The 21413-nt window shown below is 52.5% G+C and overlaps 1 protein-coding gene across 4 annotated transcripts in view; it reads left to right on the forward strand.

The window, feature by feature from the left end:
• Nucleotides 1–21005, forward strand: part of LOC114503445 (cytochrome P450 4F3) — a 45905-nt gene extending 24900 nt beyond the window's left edge. The window contains exons 1-13 of one of the 4 annotated variants that reach the window (XM_028521031.2): nucleotides 7450–7507; nucleotides 7915–8113; nucleotides 10144–10288; nucleotides 12974–13027; nucleotides 13119–13246; nucleotides 15088–15209; nucleotides 16003–16273; nucleotides 17430–17496; nucleotides 17685–17814; nucleotides 19797–19930; nucleotides 20028–20092; nucleotides 20271–20353; nucleotides 20755–21005. In XM_028521031.2, coding sequence (XP_028376832.1) covers nucleotides 7916–8113; nucleotides 10144–10288; nucleotides 12974–13027; nucleotides 13119–13246; nucleotides 15088–15209; nucleotides 16003–16273; nucleotides 17430–17496; nucleotides 17685–17814; nucleotides 19797–19930; nucleotides 20028–20092; nucleotides 20271–20353; nucleotides 20755–20932 — 1575 coding nt within the window. In that variant the 5' untranslated portion in view covers nucleotides 7450–7507; nucleotide 7915 and the 3' untranslated portion in view covers nucleotides 20933–21005. Of the gene's footprint in view, nucleotides 1–7449; nucleotides 7508–7914; nucleotides 8114–10143; nucleotides 10289–11800; nucleotides 11946–12973; nucleotides 13028–13118; nucleotides 13247–15087; nucleotides 15210–16002; nucleotides 16274–17429; nucleotides 17497–17684; nucleotides 17815–19796; nucleotides 19931–20027; nucleotides 20093–20270; nucleotides 20354–20754 lie in introns of those variants that run through there. The other 3 variants (XM_028521033.2, XM_036032483.1, XM_036032484.1) reach the window with 3 other exon arrangements.
• Nucleotides 21006–21413: the final 408 nt, after the last annotated feature.

Below are 21413 nucleotides of genomic sequence, written 5' to 3' on the forward strand. Positions count from 1 at the left end.
CTCTGAACCTTCCAGCAGTGAGAGCCTCAGACACGCCACTCAGAAGAGGAGGAAGGCCCCACAGCCACAAGGGACAGGCCTAGGCCCAGGTGTGTCTTCAGGATCACACACACAGGTGCAGTGAGTCCCAAGGCCCCTCAGGCCCCCTCCTCCTTCATTCACCCACCATCAAGACCCTTAGTGGGAACTCAAAGTCCCTGTGCACTGGGAGAGGAGACATTTGTCATCGAAGGGGTTTGCTGCACAATGGAGAAAAGAAATGTGCCTTAGCTGGTGGCAAAGTGGGGTCAAAGGAAGAGTTAAGACTGAGGAAATAACTGCATAAGTTTGCTCCAGGAGGCCCGGTCCAACAGAGTCAGGATACACGGTCAACATACACAATTGACTCTGTTCCTGTGTTCTAGGGGCCCGCCAGCTATGGTCTACGAACCAAGTCTGGCCTGTTTTAAACTAAGAATGGTTTTCTATTTTTGAAGAATTATATTGGGTTGGTCAAAAAGTCTGTTATGTTTTTTCTGCAGGATGGTTCTAGTAGCGCTTAGTTGCCTTTAACTTCATTTGAAACAGTTTTGTTAGATTGTGTTGTGACGCCTGTCATATCCGTGTGCATTTTTAAAAAAACATGAAAACTGGTGAATTTTTGTGTAGCCATTCTAATATTGAATATGGAAGAAAACATGCAACATTTTAGGCATATTATGCTTTATTATTTCAAGAAAGGTAAAAACACAACTGAAATGCAGAGAAAGATTTGTGCAGTGTGTGGAGAAGGTGCTGTGACTGATCGAAAGTGTCAAAGGTGGTTTGTGAAGTTCCTTGTTACTATTGACATCTTGACCAAATAATTCTTTGCTTTGGGCTGTCTTATGCACTGGAAGATGTTTAGCAGCACCCCAACCTCTGCCCACTAGAAGCCAGTGGTGGGAGATAGCCGACATGCTCAAAATATCCAAACCAACAAAGTTATTGGTGAAAATGAAAACGTGTCTTTTATTTTACAGAGTAAACGAAACGGACTTTGTGACCAATTCAATAAAAGGACGAGGGGGAAGGGGAGGAGGGGAACCCAGTGGATGGGTCGTGCAAGGCCTCAGATACTTGCTAAATGAAGCTTCCCAGGAAAAACTATGCCAGGGTTCCCGCCAGGACCAGCCGTGGGAATGGAGGCAGGTCTCTCTACCTCCCTGTGTCTCACTTTTCTCATGCAAGACTGGGGGCAATGCTGAAGCGGTTGTGAAGGTCAGGTGGGCCGAAATGAGCATAGTGCTGTAACATTTGCCGACACACAGTCTGTTCCAAGCCTGTGTTTGCCATTATTTTTCTTATTTCATGACAGAACGAAGACATTGGGTTGGAATGGACTTGACCTGGAGACTGGAGTTTTTGTGCTTAACACAATGTCCTCTGGCTTCCTACAAGCCTTATATTTTCAGTCCTACTATGTGCCAGGCATGACGCTATGCACTTTTCCTTTTAAAAAGATAATTTATAACTAACTATATCAGTAATTATAATTTAAAATGCCATGCAGCTTTCTATAAGGAAAGGAGTCAAGTAGTAAGTGTAGACAGTTTAAAGAAAAAAGTTGCTCCTTTCTCTCCCCCTCCCATTCAGGGACTGGATGTACTTTTCCAGATTTTTCTGTGCCTAGACATACATGCACGAATGCCCACAAAACTGGTTTGTTCAGCACTTTCATCCCTTTGGGGAATGAACGGTGAGGTGCTGGCAGCTACCTCAGATGAGTTAAATAGAGAGGGTTTAAGAAGGGGCCATTTACAAAGGTGCAGCGTCTAGAGGCTGGCATCACCTGGGAGCTGCCACCACTCCTGGGCCCATGGGACCAGGGAGCCAGCAGCTCCTGGAATCCACAGGAAGTAGCTGAAGCCGAACATGAAGGTAGCCTTTGGCAGAAGACAAATGTCATTCCCCTAATCCTCTGTGATTGCCTGCAGTGGCCTCCCACTGACCTAACACTATCTTACTGACTCAGAGAAGCTTCAGGAAGGTGGTCAAAGACACCTGATGCAGTCCATCAGCTCAACCTGGGTCAATGGCAGCTGCCTGTGCAGCCCCCCTGGTGGGCGTTCACTCAGCTCCTCTGCACCTGGGAGGGCCCCTTACAAGCTGATGAAGCAGGTTCCTAAATGGGGAGCAAAACATCTCTCCCTCTGCAGTCTCCTCTGCTCCTTTTGAACGACATCCTCAGGGTACACTCTGTTGGTTTTTGGGTGAGAAGCACCCTTTCCCTCTCCATGAGGATGGTCTCGATGGTCTCTGCTGAGCCTCCTGAGGAGCCCCCTTTTGAGTGGTGGGTGTGGTCAGGCTGGTTTTCACTCAAAAAGTGCTGCCCAGAGTAAGTTGATGCCGAAGACCGTGGATTCTCAACTTGGCTGAAGTTTTCCTTGCACCTTATTTTCCCCCAAGCCAGTTCCTTTGATCACTTGGTGCCACTGCCAAGAAGCTGGCAGCCCCAGTGTACAGAGCTGGCTCTCACTGGACGTGCCTTCAGGGTCGGCCTGGCCAGATTTCATTGCCACCCTGGGTCTCTTGCAGATCTGGTTCCCGCTTCCCTCAGTCACTGACCCAAATTGCCTCACTGGCTCTGCTCACCTGTTTGTCTCAGAATGTCTGAGGAAGGAAGCAAAAATGACACACGCTTCAGGCCATTCGATTGCCACACCCTGTGATGGGTCTCTACAGTCCTGGAGTGGCTGTGGGGCTGGTGGGGATGTTTATTCACTGCTCACTCCTCCACGTTATTCAGGTTTCTTTGAAAAGGCCACCTCTTCTCAGAGGCCCTCCTAGATTGCCCCATCCAGAAGAGCCTCCTTGGTTACTTTTTACCACATCTCAGTTTGTCCATTTTCTTTATTGCCACCCCCCCATCTGACTTGGTCTTACTTCCTGTTGGCTTCCCCCATCAGACATGAGCACCGCAATCCAGAGACCTCCTTCTGCCTTCTTCTTCCTGGGTCTAGGGTCCGAGCACTGACTGAGTCTGGTACAGAGTAGGTGCCCAAGCAGTTTGCTGCCGAGGCACGAACAACCTGGGATATATACACCCACCTCTTCATTTTACCAAGGGGGACATGAGGCTCAGAGAGGACAAGTGATTTTCCTGAGGTCACACAACAGGTGGCAGAGGTGGGATGTCAACTTGGTTTGCACACTCTGGAACTTGTCCCTGTCGACCTAAGAAATGTCCAAACCAGTGGAGAATTTTTTTTGGTGCATTTGAGCCAAACTGATGACAAGTGCTGGGAAGCAAACTCTCAATGGACTGAGAAAATGCTCTGGAGAATGGCAGCTTTGCAGCCTGTGTTATGGGTTACAGCCCACAGTGGAGGTGTAAGGAGGGATACAGGAAATCCACGGGTGGTAGATTAAGGGGGCAGGAGGAAGCAAAGCCCATACATTTCTGGGACTGGACAAGAAGTAAAACAGAGAGGGACATACGTCTTACACATTGGTGGGTACAGGATAGTTAATGAAGAACTTTTACAGCATGTGAGATGGTATTCGGGGAACGAGATGAGGAGATGATGGTGAGGGTCTCTGGGGTCTGCTGCTCTGGTGTGGTCGCTGTGCCCTGAGGGGTCTGGAAAAGGACATTGCTCTGACATCCCATAGGTGTGTCATCATAGATGGAAAAGGACAATAGATGGGCTCACTTGAGGTAAAGTTTGACCTTTGACAAGGAAGCTACAGGCCTAGGACGTGCCTACAAACCATGAAGCCCCCATATTGGCTGGGGACATTTCACAAGCCAGGCTTGTGTGATTTGGAAGCTGAGACCTTCACCACGAGGAATGCTGCAGCCTCCTCATACTCCGAGTCAAGTCCCCACCTGAGGCGCCCTTTCTTCTTCTCTCACCTGACCCTGGAATGGCAATGGGGAGCCTTGGACTAGTAGACGCTGGCCTCGTGATGGCTGAGGAGCCCTGCTGGAGTCTGAGTCCTTGGTCATGGCTACTGAAAGTTCAACCTCAGCTTATAGCTGCCATTTGGGGCCAGATATTGCTGCCCACCTTGGCCTAGCCAAGGATTCACTGCATGACTTCATGGGTTAGTGCTCTCAGCCCCAGAGTCGAAGGAACAGAGCTGACTGGCTTTTGGTGTAGCCTGAGTGTCCCATTCCAAGCCTGTCCCTGGAGGCCCTCCCTCTTTATTCTGGTCTTTGCTCACCCTGACCCCTGGCCTAAGATGGTACCCTTCCCACAGGCACATCACTGATCACTGTCTGAAACTTCTGATCATTCATGTAATCATTGCCCACCTCTCCACAAGACGTGAGCCCCTGGACAGCAGAGGTGATGTCTGCTGTGCTCACTGCTGCATCCCCAGTGCCCAGAATAGTGCCCAGCACATAATAGATGTGCAAGAAACACGTGGTTATGTAAACAGCCCCAGGAGGTATAGATTTCCCCCCTTGTTTTATAACTGAAAGGAAACCCGGCCTGTGAATCGGAAAGGTGAAGGTGCTCCCTCCCTGCTTCCTTTGCAGAATCTGGACCGGGGGGCTTTAAAGCCACATGTCTAAAAACTGAAAGAGTGTTCACCATGCCCCAGTGGGGATGCAGTTCTTGGTCAGTGTTTCTGGGCCAGGGCGTTACATTCTGTACTCCCTGCAAGCTCTCAAATGAGAGTGATGGTGGAGGTCTGAGGACCACCCTTGGTGTAGCTGCGTTGTGGAGTTCGAGGTTTCAAAGCTCACTTTCTTCCCCAGATATTTAATGAACCCCTACTGCATGCCAAGCTTTGCTGTCATATTGACCAAATTCGCTGTGAGGCTGGAGCAAGTTGCTTCACCTCTCTGAATCTCTGCTTCCTTTTCTGTACAAATGGGCTCCTGAGGATGACACTGCCGGGCTGTTGGATGGTCACGCACCAGGAAGAACCACAACAGCAGCAACCACAGTGATGACTGGCACCTCCTGAGGCCTCCCTCTCAAGTGCCTCGCAGACATGGTCTGTTTTAACTACTCCCGCTGTCTTGGAGGGGGCGTTGACGAAATGCCCACTGGTTCTGGGCACCCAGTGTAAGGCCTGGTGCACACTCTGGCTCTACCAGCTGTGTGACTTTGGACATGTCACTCACATGGAATTCAGCCTCAGTTTCCTCATCTGTAAAATGAAAACAAAAAGGGCTAATATATTTGAAGAGCTTAAAACAGATTCAGTGGCTTCTGTTGTCAAATGCTCAACAGATGCACAGTGAGCTGGACCCTCTGGGCACTGGGGTTCCTTTCTTCCTTGTGTCCAGACCTCTGTCTGGTTTATCATACCCTGACCTTGCCCTTGAGCCTCTAGTGGATGGGCCTGCCAGCAGGTGAATTCTGCCCCTGCAGAGTGGATCAGATTCTGGGGGCAGGGTGCACCCTCCTCACTGAGGACTCTGGGGCCAGCCACCCTTATCCCCCAACTAGTGGGAGGGGGAGAGGGATGTTTGGAGTCTTCCCGACATTCTCCCAGTGTCAGGGGGCCTGTCTTTTCCCTGCTCTTCTGCCCAGAAGCTCTACCAGCACCTCCATCCTTCAAGCCCCCCTTACCTGAGATCACTTCCCAGGGAAATTCTGAGCAGGGTCAGGGGATGGCCAGGAGTGGAGCATTAGGTCCACTGAGAGGATATTTCCCCTCTGGAGTCACCATATTGCCTGAAATTTACCACTATAAATGTCTCTGGATTAATAGGGCACAGGCCCTCCTCACATGGGTGGTGCAGCATGGCAGAGGGAAAGGCTTGGATTGGGAATATGAGCAACCCTGGTTCCTTCCAGCCCTGCAATGCAGGCTAGAGTCTTGCCCTCTCTGAGCTTCAGTTTGCTCTTACATTAAGTAGGTGTCTTCCCTCCTGGGATGCTGCCACCTGGGTCTCTCTGTGTGATTCCCCAGGGCGCCAACCCAGAGGGCAGAGGGCAGGAGGATGCATCAACTGCAGGCAGAACGCCTGGCACATAGTAGCTTTACTTCATGGGCTGTACATGATGCACAGAAGGAGCATCCAGCACATAGTAGGCATGCTTCATGTAGTATGCCTGGTACTCAGTAGGCAATTTTTATGTAGAATGTCTGGCACACAGTAGGCCTCTTTATGTAAGTACTTCACACAGAGTAGGTTTACTTTATGTAGAGCACCTGACACATAATAGATGTGCTTTATTTAGAGTACCTGGCACACAGTAGGCATGCTTTACATGCAGTATCCTGCATGCAATAGGTGTGCTTTATATAGAGCTCCTGACACCTCACAGGCATGCCTTACGGAGGGTACCCAGCAACCAGTAGACATGCTTTATGTACAACACCTAGCATACAGTAGACAGTATTTATTAGGGTACTCGACACACAGCAGATGCACTTTACAAAGCACACCTGACACACAGTAGGTACACTTTATGTATGCAGCTGATACAGAGTAGGCATGCTTTTTGAATTACCTAGCACACAGTAGGCATAGTCTGTGGAGAGTACCTGGCACACAGACGTGCTTTATACAGTGCATCCGGCACACAGTAGGCATGTTTGATATAGTGTGCCCAGCACATAGTAGGCACACTGTAGGTACAGTCATCTGTGCAGAGTAGGTCTACTTTATGTGGAGTACAGGTACACAGCAGCACAAGTACTAGCTGCCAGCTCTTTCCCTTCACTCCATCTTTTTGGGGGGCTCCTGATCCTTTTTTCCCCCTTCCTGTGTAACCTTCCTCTGTCTCCCTCTCAAGACCTCTCTCAACATCCCAGATGGAAGGCTAATCCCAGAAGGGCTGGCCCAGCAGCAGTCAGAACAAGGGCGGGGTAAACTCATTCCGGGCCTCCCAGCTCTGCCTCCCCTGTCTGGACCCCTCACACCTACCCCTTTGCCTCCAGGTGCTCTCTTTTCATGGGACCCTCCCTCCCCTGAATCCCATGGGAAAGTTCCTGCTCACAGCAGGCAGGTCTCAGCTCAGGCCCTGGACTGTTTGGAGGCAGGACATTAACGCCTGTCAGGCTGTGCACCTGGAAGTCAGAGGCTGGAACTTCTGAGCTTCCTGCTTCTGAGTCAAGAAACCACATGACAAAGTGGGCTCAGCTCAGAGAGAGGAGCTGGGGAGGTGTTGGGGACGAGGCTCATCTGGCAACTAAACAATCAAGTTAGAGCTGCCACACTCTGCCACACCCTGGTCTTGAGAGGGGAGGGAAGACAGTAAACTTGGGGGCCCAGAGTCACCTTTCACTACCCCCCAACTTGCCCCCACCCCACTGGGGGGTGCTGAGTCCCGAGGATCCAGTGTCCACACTGTGCGACCCCGAGCTAGTAGTAGGCCCAGTGGACAAGACCGTAGCCCTGCCCCTCGCCCCCACCCTGTATTTGCGCCTGTGCCAACAGGGTGGAGGAAAGCAGGTGTTTGGGGATTGGCTGGTGTAGTCCAGCCCCAGACAATTTCCCTCGAGGTCGGAATCCAGGGGCAAAGGCTGCCCAGGTGGAGGGGAGAAGTTGTGTGGGACTAGCGGCTCCAGGCAGAAGGTGCCAGTCCCAGGGTGAGGGAGCTGGGGGTCCTGGCCTAGGGTGGGGAGACATGTTGCTCAAGGTAGGGGTGGCTCCAGGGAACAGACTGGCTTGGGACTTGATTGGAAAACAGTGGGTAATTAAACTCGGTTCTCTTCCTCTCTGTGTCTGTCTCTGTCTCTTCCTCTCCCTCTTCCTCTGCATTTCCCTGGGTCTCCCCTCTCTCCTGAGAACCCATTCACCCACCTCTGAGCCCTCCCTTCCCTGTCCCCAGCACTCACCTGCCCCTCTGTCCCTGCCCCTCACACCCTCTGCCCCCTCCCTCTGTCTGTGAGCTGGTCTCTGCCTCTGAGCTCACCTATTCCTGGCCCCCTACCCAGCCCCCTCCTTGGCCTCAGGAGGGCCCCCCTCTGCCTTCCCTGCAGAATGTCACAGCTGAGCCTGTCCTGGCTGGGACTGGGGCCACTGGTGGCCTCCCCATGGCTCCTCCTGCTGCTCCTGGGGGCCTCCTGGCTCCTGGCCCGAGTCCTGGCCTGGGCCTACACCTTCTATGACAACTGCCGCCGCCTCCGATGTTTCCCAGAGCCCCCAAAGCGGAACTGGTTGTTGGGTCACCTGGGCCTGGTGAGTGTGGGCAGCAAAATGAGTCCTAGTCATCAGGGTGGATGGGCTCCCTGGGGGGTTGGGAATGGGGCTCAGGTGCTGGGCTGAGTTCTAGGGCAGCAGAGAAGCAAGGGGGGTCAAGAGGAGCCCCTCTTTTCTCACTCACTTCTCCACTCTGCCATCCCTGGCCTCTCCCACATCCTTGTGCCTGCCCCTGGCCTGCTTTGGTCCATCTCCTGCCTGTCTTCCCCACATTAGTGCACCTCTGAGGGGCTTCCAGAGTGAGTTGCACAGAGCAGGGTGCCCTCGGCTGGCATTCCCAGTGTCCACAGCTAGCCTTGAGACCACCTCAGGGGTGCTCTCCAAGGTTTGCTCCCTCTGACTGGTCCATTTCCCTATGTCTGCTCACCCCCACCCCAAAGGGTTCATCTCCCCACCCCCTCACCTTCCTGGCACACCTTCCTCTTGTCTTACACTTCCCTTCTAAGATGTCTCAACGGGCCTGTTGCACAGCCTGGCTAGAGCTGGCCTCTCACATCTCTTTTCCGAAGCCCTCTTCAACTCCCCACCCACACCCCAGGCTGGGGCCCTTTGACTTGGTCCTGCCCCACTTAATTACACTCTTAATTGTTTAATTACTTATTATCTGGCTCTCCAACTTGATGGTGGCTCTGAGGAGTAGACGCTGTATCTGTAGTACCTAGCCCAGAGGCTGCCGTACATCAAGGACTTAATAACTGTTTGAATCCTTATGTGATGACCCTGCTGTCACCTCCCTTGGTCATGGCCAAAAGGATGAGTGTCCACCTCCTCCCTCCCCCCCAGACCAGCTTTCCTTTCCTGCCCAGGATGAGAACTACAGCTTGGGGAAGGACCTCCTGTGCTGTTACTCCTCACTATGGCCAAGGTCGCAATGGGACATTCCCAAGCTCAGCGTGAAGGTTGCCTGAGATTCTGGGCCTTGGAATGGAAGTTACAGCCATTCTGACTGCCCCTCTGTGGGCTCAGCCGTGGGAGCTGGCCTAGGCCACTCTTTCTCGTCCAGCCCCTCTGCTGTGTGACCTCAGCTGAGTCACTCTCCCTCTTTGGACCAATCTCATCAAGGGCTTTGAATCTTCCCCTTATGGTCCTTGGGGCCCAGGGAGCAGACCACTAGGGTGAAAATGACTTATGTTCACCTGCCTGGAGCACCTGGAGTCTGTCAGGCTCTGATGGGGCATCCTGAGTGACTGGAGAGGACGCTTCAACAGCAGGTGATCCATCCTCCTCCCCCTCTGGGGGGATGTGGCCTCAGTTTCTTCATTTCTAAATAGCATGATTGGTGGGTGTGTCCATAGGCTAAGGACACAGATAGCACGAGAGACAGAAAAGATGAACTTGGGTAGATAGCTAGATAGATGGGTAGGCAGGACCCACTATTTGAAAGATAGACAGACTGCAGACATGATGCATTCTGATAGAAGATAGATACACAGGACAAACTATGCTAGACAGACAGACAGACAGACAGACAGACGGGACGCACTGTACACACAACTCGGCTGGCAGAAGGGGCTCATAGGTGGAAGCCGCCCTTCTGATCACTGAGCAGAGTTCATATCTGTCTCTTGGGCTTTGCTGGGGCTGGAGGGTCCCAGGTCTGCAGACCTTCACCATTTGAGAAACTGAAGGCCATGTGGACCAGCTAGGACATGAAAGGATATGGGACTAAGACTCTAGGACAAACCCTGAAGCCACTGTGCTGCCCACAAACCTCCCCCAGGGGACCTTCCCTGTGGTCCCCAGACCCAGGCCTGGAACTACTCCCAGGATGAGAAAAATCCGTCTTCTGAGCCAAGGTCAGCCTCTCTGTGGGCAGAGGGCAGGTCTTCTTGCTGAGCCCTGGGATGCACCCTGAGGATGTGGGGAGGCCTCTAGGACCCACCTGCTCTGAGGGAGAAAGAGCAGGAGCAGGAGGAAGCAGATCTTCATCCACACAAAATCCAGACACACTGTCCACTACAGAGGCCACAGGCTCCTTTGGAGGAGTGACAACCCTGCCTTGCTTTCAGGTCCTCCCCAATGAACAGGGCATGAGGGACATCACTCGGCTGTTCACCACCTACCCCCAGGGGTTTATGATGTGGCAGGGCCCCGTCTTCCCCTTCGTTGTTTTCTGCCACCCAGACATGATCCGGGCTGTCACCAGCGCCTCAGGTACTGACAGAGCTGGTGGTGGTGGGTGCTGTGGCACATCTGAGGCTTCCAGCTCCTCCAGGCCACGCTTCTGTGTGACCTGGACAGGACCTGGCCTGCTTCCTCTCTTCTCTCTTAGCATCTTGCTCTTTTCCTCATGTGTTCAACCCTGCATCTCACCTCCTCCTCCCTCCAATGCCGTCTGCCTTCTGCTCTGGTGTCCTGCGCACCACTGGGGCCCCAGAAAGCTTCAATCCAGGATTCTGTTCTGGAGGAGCTCCCAATCTTGAGGAGACACCTAGGGACAGGGGAATCCCCAACCTGGGGTGGTCAGGAGGTGGCCAGAGGCAGGCTGTGGCAGCCCGGAAGGCCTCCTGTGGGAGCAGTTCCTGGCACTAGGTCTGGAACAATGAGTAGAGATTTTCTGAAGCAGGGGGTAGAGGGAAGCAGTGGACATTGCTAGCACCCCAGGCCTCCATATCCCAGATCTGCCCCTTCTCCCCCCCACCCCCAGGGCCCAGAGCAATGAGGGCTTGCTCTTTCTGTGGTGTCCACCTCTGGTGGGTCTGTTCCTTCTACCCTACCCTGCAGCTCATGCACTTCAAATTGATTGCCCTCTGGGTGAAGGCCCTGGGAAGGTGTCCAAGGAAACACCACCCCAGCCTGGATCCCTTCCTTTGCTCTCTACCTTTCTCACCCCCACATAGCTCAGGCTGTTCAGGAGAAAAGGCAGCATTGGACAGAGAGCTTGGCTCTGAACCAAAATTCTGGGTGACTCTGGGCTCTCCTTGATTGCTGAGTTCTCTTTCAGTTCTGAGTGGTGGAAACTCAAACATGTGTGGTCTAAGCAAAGAAAGGGAATGGAACCACTGTCAATTCCATGAATGATGCCTTCAGGTACAGCTGGGTCCAGGTGTCAAACAATGTTCTCAGGACTCTGTCTTCATTTTTTTCCTGGTTGTTTTCCTCTGTGATCTCTTCACTCTCATGCTGTTGAAGGTGAATCCCAGAAGCTCAGCCCCCATGGAAAAGTGAGCTTGTTCCCGACAGTTGCAGGCAAAGCTGTAGGATTCACTTTAATTTGTCTGGCTTAGGCCAGTTCCTCCTCCCTTCGCTGCCACTCTGACTGCCCAGACTTGGCAGACATAGGGTTCTCAGGGTCATTGTCTTGAAGTTCAAAGAAGTTCTATAGTTAAGAACTCAGGAGCTGGATGCAGACAGACCTGGGCTCAGGTCTCAGGCATGCCACCCACTGTCTGGGAGGCTGCGGACAAGTGTCTTCATTGTTCCAAACCTCAGTTTCCTTATCTGGAAAATGGGAACAGAAGAGGAGTCAGGTGAATGGGGCGTTTGGAATCCAAATGAGAAAAGACCCTGATTGTTGCAGTGTTAAGTGAGTGGGGTGGGGACCCCAGGAAGAAGATGACCTGCTGGGTAAGACTCATGGGGCTCAGGTCTGGGTCTCTGTCCTGAGCATTCTTCCCTTTGGCCAGCCAGAAGAGTGCGAATTGGCTCCTCTCTGTTCCTCTCCAGATTCGGAGCTCGGAGGAAGGTCTCCTGTACACACAGGGTCTGGCGAGCACCTATGGGGATGTGTGCTGCTGGTGGGTGGGGCCCTGGCACGCCATCGTCCGTATCTTCCATCCCACCTTCATCAAACCTGTGCTCTTGGCTCCAGGTAGACATCCCTCTGGCCACAGCTTGCTCACTGCTGAGGTCTCTGTGCTGCCTCCAGCTGGGCAGGTAACCTGGGTGCAGACAGGAGAGGCCATGACTGAGATGCTGCTGCCTCTGTCTTGCCTAGACCCCCACCTGCCCCACCTCTAGTCATGTCTGCTCACACCGAGGGTGTGCCTGTGTGGTGTCTTTGGCTTGGCTATGCCTGGCCACATTTGTGTTTCCACCTGTGTCCTAGTTGTAGCTCATACTTGTTTACACCTGGGATGGAATGGAGATGGCCTCAGTCATGCCTGGGGTTCAGCTGTGGCCAGGGGTGTTTCAGGCCTGTCGGAGACTGTGTGGTGCTTGTCTGAGATGCCTTTCGAGATTGTCTGGTCATGTCCAGGCCATGTTCTTGTTTTGTCCCTCTAAGACATGTGTGAGACCTTATGTGAGTCTTGTTCGAGGCAGGTCATAGGGTATGTCTGGGTCATACCTGATCCACATCTGTGACCTTAATGGGACCAGTTTTAAGTCCTATCTGGGTCTCATCTGAGGGACACATTGAGGTCATGTCAGATTGTCTTTGCATCCATGTCAGAATGTGTTGCATCATGTCAGGGTGTGCCATGCATGTTTGAGCTGTGGCATGGCATGTTAACACATGTTGGGGCATGTCCCATGTCCCAGGAGGTGTCAAGGAGTGTGTGGGGTAGATGGGGGGTCTGAGGTCCCTGTAAAGGCACCTGGTAGAGCACTGGGTTGTGTTTGGGTGTGTAGAACACACCCATGATCCATGTTGGATCATGTAGGGGCCACGTCAAGGTGTGCTGGGCATGTTGTGCCATGTTGGGGTGTGTCCACGCATGTAGAGGTGTGCCTTTGGGCACTGCCTTTGCTCTGCTCTGTGTCATGGCCCTCACCTCCCCCTTCCTCACTGTTTCCTCTGCGCCTGTCCCATTCTGCTATGCTGGGTGCCCCCTCCCCCCTGCAAGAGTCCCTCTCCTTCCCCTGTGCATGGCCCCTGATGGTGTTCATTCATGTCAGCTGCCATCGCACCCAAGGATATGGTCTTCTACAGATTCCTGAAGGCTTGGTTGGGTGAGTAACTGAGGGTGATGGGGATGGGGACCCCTGGGGGGGCCAGGGGAAGACACTGCCCCTGCCCACTCCCTGTGGCTGCCTCTACTAGGGGATGGGCTTTTGCTGAGTGCTGGTGACAAGTGGAGCCGCCATCGGCGAATGCTGACACCCGCCTTCCATTTTAACATCCTGAAGCCCTACATGAAGATTTTCAGCAAGAGTACAGACATCATGCACGTGAGTCTCTTGAACTCAGGGTCCCAGCTGGAGCCTCAGGGGTAATGGGGACTCAGGGGCATCTTGTCTGGAATTCTTGCTCTTCTGGTTGGCTTCTGGGCCATTGCTCTTCCTTTCTGAGCCTCAGTTTCCTCAGCTGTAAAATTGGAATAACGGTTGTCATTTTGTAGTGTGGTCAGGATGACATAATGGAGCCATGTCCCTGATACATAGCTGGTGTTCAGAAGGCATTCATTTCTGTTTCCCTCACAGAAGCCTTGGGGTTCTGAGACATGTTTGACAATGATGATGAATATTGCACAGTAGTTACTGCTGAGTAACAAACCATTTCAAAACAATAAAGGCTTATTATTGTCAACAAGTCTATGAGTCAGTTGGCTGGGGCTTCTGCATGTGGATGAGGTTATTCATGTATTTGTGATCACCTGTGGGCAGCTTTGCTGCTCTGGGCTCAGTCCTTTCACATGATTAAGCCTTGGCTGTCTTGACCTAGGATGGTCTCAGCTGGCACAGCTGGACTTTGTTCCATGAGATTCTCTCTCTCTCTCCTTCTTGGACGTCTCAGTCTGTTCACATGGTGGAGGCAGGGTTCCTAGAGACTGAGAGGAAGCTGCAGTGCCTCCTGAGATCTAGGCTTGGGATCATCACCTCCCTATTCTCACCACTGTCTGTTGGCCAAAGCAAGTCAAAAGGCCAGCACAGAAAGGGTAGTGCAATAGGCTTCAACTCCTAATGGGAGTTGCTGAAAAATCATGTTGCGAAGAATGGGGATATGTAAAGGAAAGTGGGGAATCAGAGGGAAAATCCCAGGCACTTCACAAAACCTTTTCACTTGCAAGCTGACAAGTGAGCTTGTCACTGCTTTGTGGATTCTGCCAGAAGATATGAGACATCTGGGTAACAGACAAAGGACAGTTTGTAACTCATGGCACAGCAAGCTGCATGTGCCTCTATGGGCTTGCATTCTCTCTCCAAGTCACCAAATCTCAGGCAATGACACAGGTGGGCTTAAGTGCATGCCTGCTCATGCAGTATGTTGCATTATGGGAGGCACCAAGTTCAGGGTCTCTAACCTTTATAGCAATTGGAAGAAAACCTGATATTTGTCCAGGGGAAGACATTATCTCATCCTTCAAGGCTTTTGGCAGCAAACACAACTCTGAGAGAAGGCCCAGGTAAAGAACACCAGGACCGTGCATTTTTGGCATATTTCTCAAGAATGTGCAGGGGTGTTCAGGGATCATGGAAGGTTAACTGTCCCAACAGAAGGGACATTTTCCTAGTCAACTTATAACAACGAAGATGATGAAAGCTTACATTTATTGAGTATATACTATATGCCAGAAATAATGTGCCAATTCCATTATGTATGTTGCCTTTAGTTTTTACCACTCTGCGAGGTAGAGACCCTTTTTTCCGTGTTACGAATGATTAAATTGAGTCTCATATTGGTTAGGAGGCTTGCCCACGTTCACCCAGCTAGGGAGTGAGCTAATAAATGGGTCTGGGATTCCAATCTGGTTTATTTGACACCAAAGTAGGTCATCTTACTAGTACTCAAGGTTTGACAGGTGGAGCCCAGAGGAGCGCAATGAGTTGACTAAGGGAACAGGGAGCACAAGAGGCAGAGCTGAACCTTGGACCCAGGTCTCCTGACTCCCAGCCATGGAGTCTTCCTGTCCTAAGAGTAACAGATTCCACTGCCACTCACGCCCGGTCCTCCCTGGGGATGGGTGCCTGGGGCAGAGGACCAAAAGGCAGGGTCTGGGGGAGTCCATTTAGGTGGCTGGGCTGGGGGAAGCGCTCAGGGAAGGCCCAGCTCTGTCCCCTTCTCTGTCCAGGACAAGTGGCAGCGCCTGGCCTCAGAGGGCAACACCCGTCTGGACATGTTTGAACACATCAGCCTCATGACGCTGGACAGTCTGCAGAAATGTGTCTTCGGTTTTGACAGCAATTGTCAGGAGTGAGTCTCTGCCCAGAACCTGGGAACATGAGCCCTAGACCCAAGGGAGTAGATGGAGGGAGGACTGACCAGGGTAATCACAAGGGCCTTCTTGGTGGAGGTGGGTCAGAGCTGGACACTGAAGGACAGGGATGGGCAAAGAGAAAGAGTGATCCCTTCAGGTAGGTAGAAATGTTTGCTAAGAGCCAGGAGACTGGAATGAGCAGAGTGTGTGTACCAGTGAGGAGACATCTTGGAAATGAGGTGGGAGGGCTTGGGAGGGGATAGATATTTGGGCCATTGAAAAGCCAGGCAAAGAGGTTTGAACTTTATCCTGAGGTTTCCAGGGAGCCATGGCAGGTGTTTGAGCAGATGAGGGATGTGGCCAAAACCGAGCTTGGAATCTGACTCTAGAGAAGACTAACTGTTGTGTAGACACTGGAAAGGTGCCGACCTTGAATACAAGGAGATGTGTGAGGGGCTGGGCCCACTGACCAGTTAAGAGAAGATGGAATCTGAGCTGTTTGGAAAGTCTGGGACAGAGAGGGGCGGATACCGGGTGGGAGAGAGAGGAGAGAAGCATGTGTCTGAGCCGTGTCTGGGTGCCTGGGGCATGGAAGCAGTGCATGGGGATAGGATGCAGGGAGAGAAGAAAGTATACAGGGTTGTGTCTCCTGGATGCTGCCCTCCATGCATCTGTGGGGCCATCTGTTCCTGGACACTCAGTTTCCTAATGGGAGGTCCCTCTTGGCTTCTGGTGGGAGGTCCACCTTGGGCTTCAGTGAGCTAACTTGGTGCTGCCCTCGTCCTGCAGGAAGCCCAGTGAATACATTGCCGCCATCTTGGAGCTCAGTGCCCTTGTGACCAAACGGCATGATCAGCTCTTCCTGTACTGGGACTTCCTGTACCACCTCACCCCTGAAGGGCGGCGCTTCCGTCGGGCCTGCCGCCTGGTGCACGATTTCACAGACGCCGTCATCCAGGAGCGGCGCCGCACCCTTCCTGATCAGGGTGTTGATGACTTTCTGGAAGCCAAGACTAAGACCAAGACTTTGGATTTCATTGATGTGCTCCTGCTGAGCAAGGTGGGCTTCTCTCGCATCTGAATTGAAGAGATAGAATGGGCCTTGATTTCACATGTCAGATTATTTTAAAGATTTCACTTACTTGTTTTTAGAGAAGGGGAAGGAAGGGAGAAAGAGAGGGAGAGAAACAATAATGTGTGAGAGAAACATTGATTACACGCCCCCAGCTGGGGACTGGCCTGCAACCCAGGCCTGTGCCTTCTCTGGGAATCCACCCAGTCACCTCCCATTTTGAAGGCCAGCACTCAGCCACTGAACCACACCAGACAGGGCTCAAATGTTGGGCTGAAAATGGATTTGATGCAGAGGGCACTGGGGAGCCATGGTGGGTGCTTGAGGAAGGGAGGGATGAGTCAGCGATAAGTGATAGAGATGACTGTGTACAGTGCAGTCTGTAGGGGACTGCTAAGTCTGACACTGTGAAGGGCCTGAGGTGTTTATCAGAGCTGTGCATCAGAGCAGCCCATTCATTACTCATCCCAGTTACGGTAGCCAGAGTAGAACTGTAGCTCTGGTTCCCTGTTCCCAAGTTATCCTGAGGGCTGCAGGATGCTTTTACCTGGACACGCAGCCCCGCTTGCATCATAGGAGAGGTACCTGCACAGTTTGAATCTTGGAACTGACATGAATCAGCTGACCTTTCTGTCCTTTCTGCCCTATGGTGGGGAGGGAGGAAGAAAGAGGAGGAGAGAAAGAGATTGTTATTGCTTTGGAGCATAAAGGAATCCTTTGGGAAGGCAAAGTCTACAGATTCTGTAGATTTACAACCGATTCCTTATCTCCAGGGAAGATAGAGTCTCTGGGTTTACTAGCTCAAATATGAGCAACTGGTTCTTCAGCAACCTCCATTTCTAACTTCCAAAGGAGTGTAATCATGTGTAAGCCAGGTTGCCAGTAACTTTTGAAAACCAGAAATCCCTTATCACATAGAGACATGGAAATACTCATAGGCCATTGATTCCTCTCACTTGGAGGCAGTGAGGCCAAGGAGGAGGCCTGCGGGTTGGGGCCTCTGCTGACAGTGGGCAGGGAGATCTAGGTGCATAGTGTGGGCTCAGGTTTCTGAATGGGTGATGGAGCTTCAGAGATGTCTCAGGGGCCCTAGGAGCTCCTAGGGGCCCTAGGTGTGATCTGGGGAGTCTTGCTTTCTCTGCAGGATGAAGATGGGAAGAGATTATCAGATGAGGACATCAGAGCTGAGGCTGATACTTTCATGTTTGAGGGTAAGGGTCCCAGTGTGGGACCACAGAGGGGATGGGTCTCCCCAACCCAGGGACTTGGCAGGTGGACCCTGGGCCACCCCATCCAGCCCAATCCTCCCCACCCTCCCTGAGGGCTTTAACATAAGGGTGCTGCCCACCTCTGGTGTGGAAGCAGCCCAGACTCCCAAGCCTGTCTGCCTGCCTCTCAGGCCATGACACCACAGCCAGCGGCCTGTCCTGGGCCCTGTACAACCTCGCACGGCACCCAGAATACCAGGAGCGCTGCCGGCAGGAGGTGCAACAGCTCCTGGGGGACCGGGAGCCTAAAGAGATTGAGTGGTGAGTGCAGGTTCTCATGGCTCTTCCTGAGCCCCCACCATCCCCACATTGGCTGTGCTCCCGCAGTGGGGAAGAGGGAAGTTCTTTGTTGCTGTTGATTCTGTCACTCTGTCATCCCATTTGGTGGGAATGGAAGCAGAGTGCAGAGGCAGGGTCTGGTATCCAGCTTGGATGGCAGGGGAAAGTTTGCCAGGTTTGGGGACAGAAAGATCTGGGCTGCTGAGAGAATTAGTGACCACGTATTCAGTAAGTGACCTCCCCTTGCATGTCCTTCCTTTTCTCTCTGAAATCACATTTCCCCCCAACTATCTTTATTCCAGGAATATTTGCTTGTCTCCTGCCTCCTAATTCCTCCCATATTGTTTATTCCAGGAGTCACAGGGGGGCACGTAGGGATTAAAGTCTCTCAACTCTGGTCCAGGAACACCTGAATCCATCCAGCCAGCCCCTATTCAACAAGCACTGCCTTTCCATCTGCACTTTTGTGCCTCCTCTGATCTTTCCAAGGCCCATTCTGTGTCCTGGAGACCCAGGAAGGAGCCAGAGCAAGCCTTTGCCTTCCAGGAGCTCCCAGCCTGGTGGGGGAATAGGCCAGGCTCAGGCCACTCCCAATCCACATGGGCAGAACTGGGCTTGCCAGGAAGATGGGCAAAGCTGAGGGTGGAAGGGTATGTCAGCTGAGACCCTGAATGATGATCAGTAGATAGTTGCCTGCATTTTGGGTGCACTTGGTTTAAAAAAAAAAGACAGCTGGGGCCAAGTGAAGGATTTGGGGAGGTGGGGGCAAAGGTAGAGAGAGAAGAGAAAGGAAAGGAGGGGGAGAGAGACAGGGAGAGAGATGTGGAAGACTTTGAAAGCAATATTTATGGCTTCACTTTCAACACAAGGATGATGAAGAACCACTGGGGTGTTTGAGCAGGAGGACAGGTCCCATCTGGTACCAGAGAGATATTTCTGGGGCTAGTGTGGGGGCCATGCTGGAGATGGGCAAGCTACAGTATGGGGGCCCAGGGAGGAGATTCTGAGGCCTGAGCCAGGCCAGGGCCTGTGGGGTGGTGAGGAAGCAACAGGTTGGGCAAGCAATTGGGAGCTAATGTTCTCTCTTCGAGCCTTTGCTTAGCACAGTAGTCCTGTGAGGTGAGGAAACAATTTATGCTTTTTCCTGCAAGACTTCAAACACAATGATGCGCTTAGTGAAAAAGAAAAGAGTACAAAAGACTATAATGAAAACAAACTTCCTTCTTAATTCCCACCCTTGGGGTACCTTCCATCAGTGCAGAAGCCTGAGAGTCCTTTCAGGGGTGGTGCTTTGTAATTTTCCAGTTTTGAACCAGTTAGGGAGACACCAGCTATGAAACACTTAAGTTGCCACACAAAAAGAAGGGGATTAAAGCAAGAGAATTCAGCCCCCTTACTGGAGCTTCAATATTTATACAGCTTTCCCAGTGGATTCTCATGTGTGTGTGTGTGTGTGTGTGTGTTCTGAGAATGAAAGCACTACCTGCCAAAAAAGGCAATTTACCCCTACATTTCCAATTACATTACTCTCCATTTTTCCCCTTGTCTAATTGCATTAGCTACTATCTCTAGTACCATGATAAGTAACATATTGGATCTGTTTTTTCTTGCTTATTTGCCTTTTGATTTTGCTCTCTTGCCCTAAAGAATGTTTTTATGTAAATTTGTAAACCTTTCTATGGTGTTTGTTCATATATTGTGTATTGCTTAGAAAAGCTTCTAAAAATACCCAGCTAAATTTTCTCTACTACTCCTGTGGCAATGATTTTCTTTTCTTTTTTATTTTAAACCACTGTGTGGAGGTATGATTGACATACAAAAAGCTGTATCTATTTAATGTACATATGAGTTTGGAGATATTTGACCCATCTGGAATTTATTTTGTTACAGAGAGAGAACCTCATGGAGCTGGTGGGGGCAGGTCTCGGGTTTGCTCCCTGGGTAACTGCTGGGCTGTTCCTTAGGGAGGACCTGGCCCAGCTGCCCTTCCTGACCATGTGCATCAAGGAGAGTCTGCGCTTGCACCCCCCAGTCACGGCCATCTCCCGCTGCTGTACCCAGGACATTATGCTGCCTGATGGCCGGGTTGTCCCCAAAGGTGCTGGTGATGGCAGGGGGAGGGCCCACCCCAACAGGAAGAGAGGTGGGGCAGGCAGGCGGTTCCTCCTGACCTGACTGACCTCTCCTCTCTACAGGTGTTATTTGTGTTATCAGTATTTTTGGGACCCATCACAACCCAACGGTGTGGCCCGACCCGGAGGTGCTGCCTCCCTCTTCCTTCATCCTTGTCCACTCCCCTTGGGGGCTCGAGGGGAGGGAGCAGGGTTCTGACCTGGCAAATCAAACACCCCTGTGCCCCATCACACACACCTCTGCTTCTCCAAGGTGGGCGGTCCTGGGAGACCTCCCCCAGTGGCCCTGTCTTGGCTTCCCCCCAGGTCTATAACCCCTTCCGCTTCGACCCAGAAACCGCTCAGGAGAGGTCACCTCTGGCTTTTCTTCCCTTCTCAGCGGGGCCCAGGTGAGGACAGCAAGTATCTGAGGCAGGAAGGGGGTGATGGGGGCAGGGATCTGGGACTGAGGTCCCAGGCACGACCCCAGGGCGGGGAAAGGGGAACATAGAAGAGTTCTGGCTCTCCTTCCTTTCCCTCCTCGGGAGGTTATGGCAAAGGGTCTGGGGTATGGGGGTTGGGTGGGTTCAAGGAGGGGGCCTCGTTGGGCTCAGACCCCCTTCCTGTTGTGTGCTGGTTTGAGTTCCGGGCTGGAGCCAGGACATATGCCAGCCGACACGGGGTCCCAGGCACAGTTAGCCCCCTTCGCTTCCCCTGCGGGCGGGTGTGTGTGGGGGGGGGGGGGGGGACGGCGTCCAGGGCCAGGCCCCGGGCGAAATCGGAGCCCCCACTCCCTCCCTCGCGCACGCAGGAACTGCATCGGGCAGACGTTCGCCATGGCCGAGATGAAGGTGGTGCTGGCGCTCACGCTGCTGCGCTTCAGAGTCCTGCCTGACTACGCGGAGCCGCTCAGGAAGCCAGAGCTGATTCTGCGGACAGAGGGCGGACTTTGGCTGCGGGTGCAGCCGCTGGGCACCGGCACTCAGTGACACCCGCCCCCCAACCCTGACCCCACACACCTCCCTGTGCAGAGTCCCAGGAAAAAATTGTGCTGCCACCGCTGCCCCAGCCTCGCAGCGGCGCCCCAGTGCGAGGGCGTGGCTGGTTGGAGGGGGCCCGGGTGTCTTTGAGTCTGAGACTCTGCCTGCCTCTCCTGCCCACCACAGGGTCCCACGCTGATTGCGGCTTCTCCTAGGGTCCAAGCAGGGACCTAATACTGTGGGTAATGGGGAAACATGGCAGGTGTCTTAGCAGGAGAGGGACCACAGTTGAAGACGGACTTGAGGGGCACAGCTGAGGTTCTGAATCATTGAGAATCCCTGGAGGCAGATTCATTCCTCTGAGCCGCTGATACTTCCCAAAACAGAGATCCCTGGCCAGCCCAGAACACAGACGACACCTGGCATCCTCTCCAGAACTCTTATCTTCCCTTTCTTTTGTAAACAGCCCCACCCCTGTGTCTGCCCTGCA

The sequence above is a fragment of the Phyllostomus discolor genome, chromosome 8, assembly GCF_004126475.2.
Source record: "Phyllostomus discolor isolate MPI-MPIP mPhyDis1 chromosome 8, mPhyDis1.pri.v3, whole genome shotgun sequence".
Classification (NCBI taxonomy): Eukaryota; Metazoa; Chordata; class Mammalia; order Chiroptera; family Phyllostomidae; genus Phyllostomus; species Phyllostomus discolor.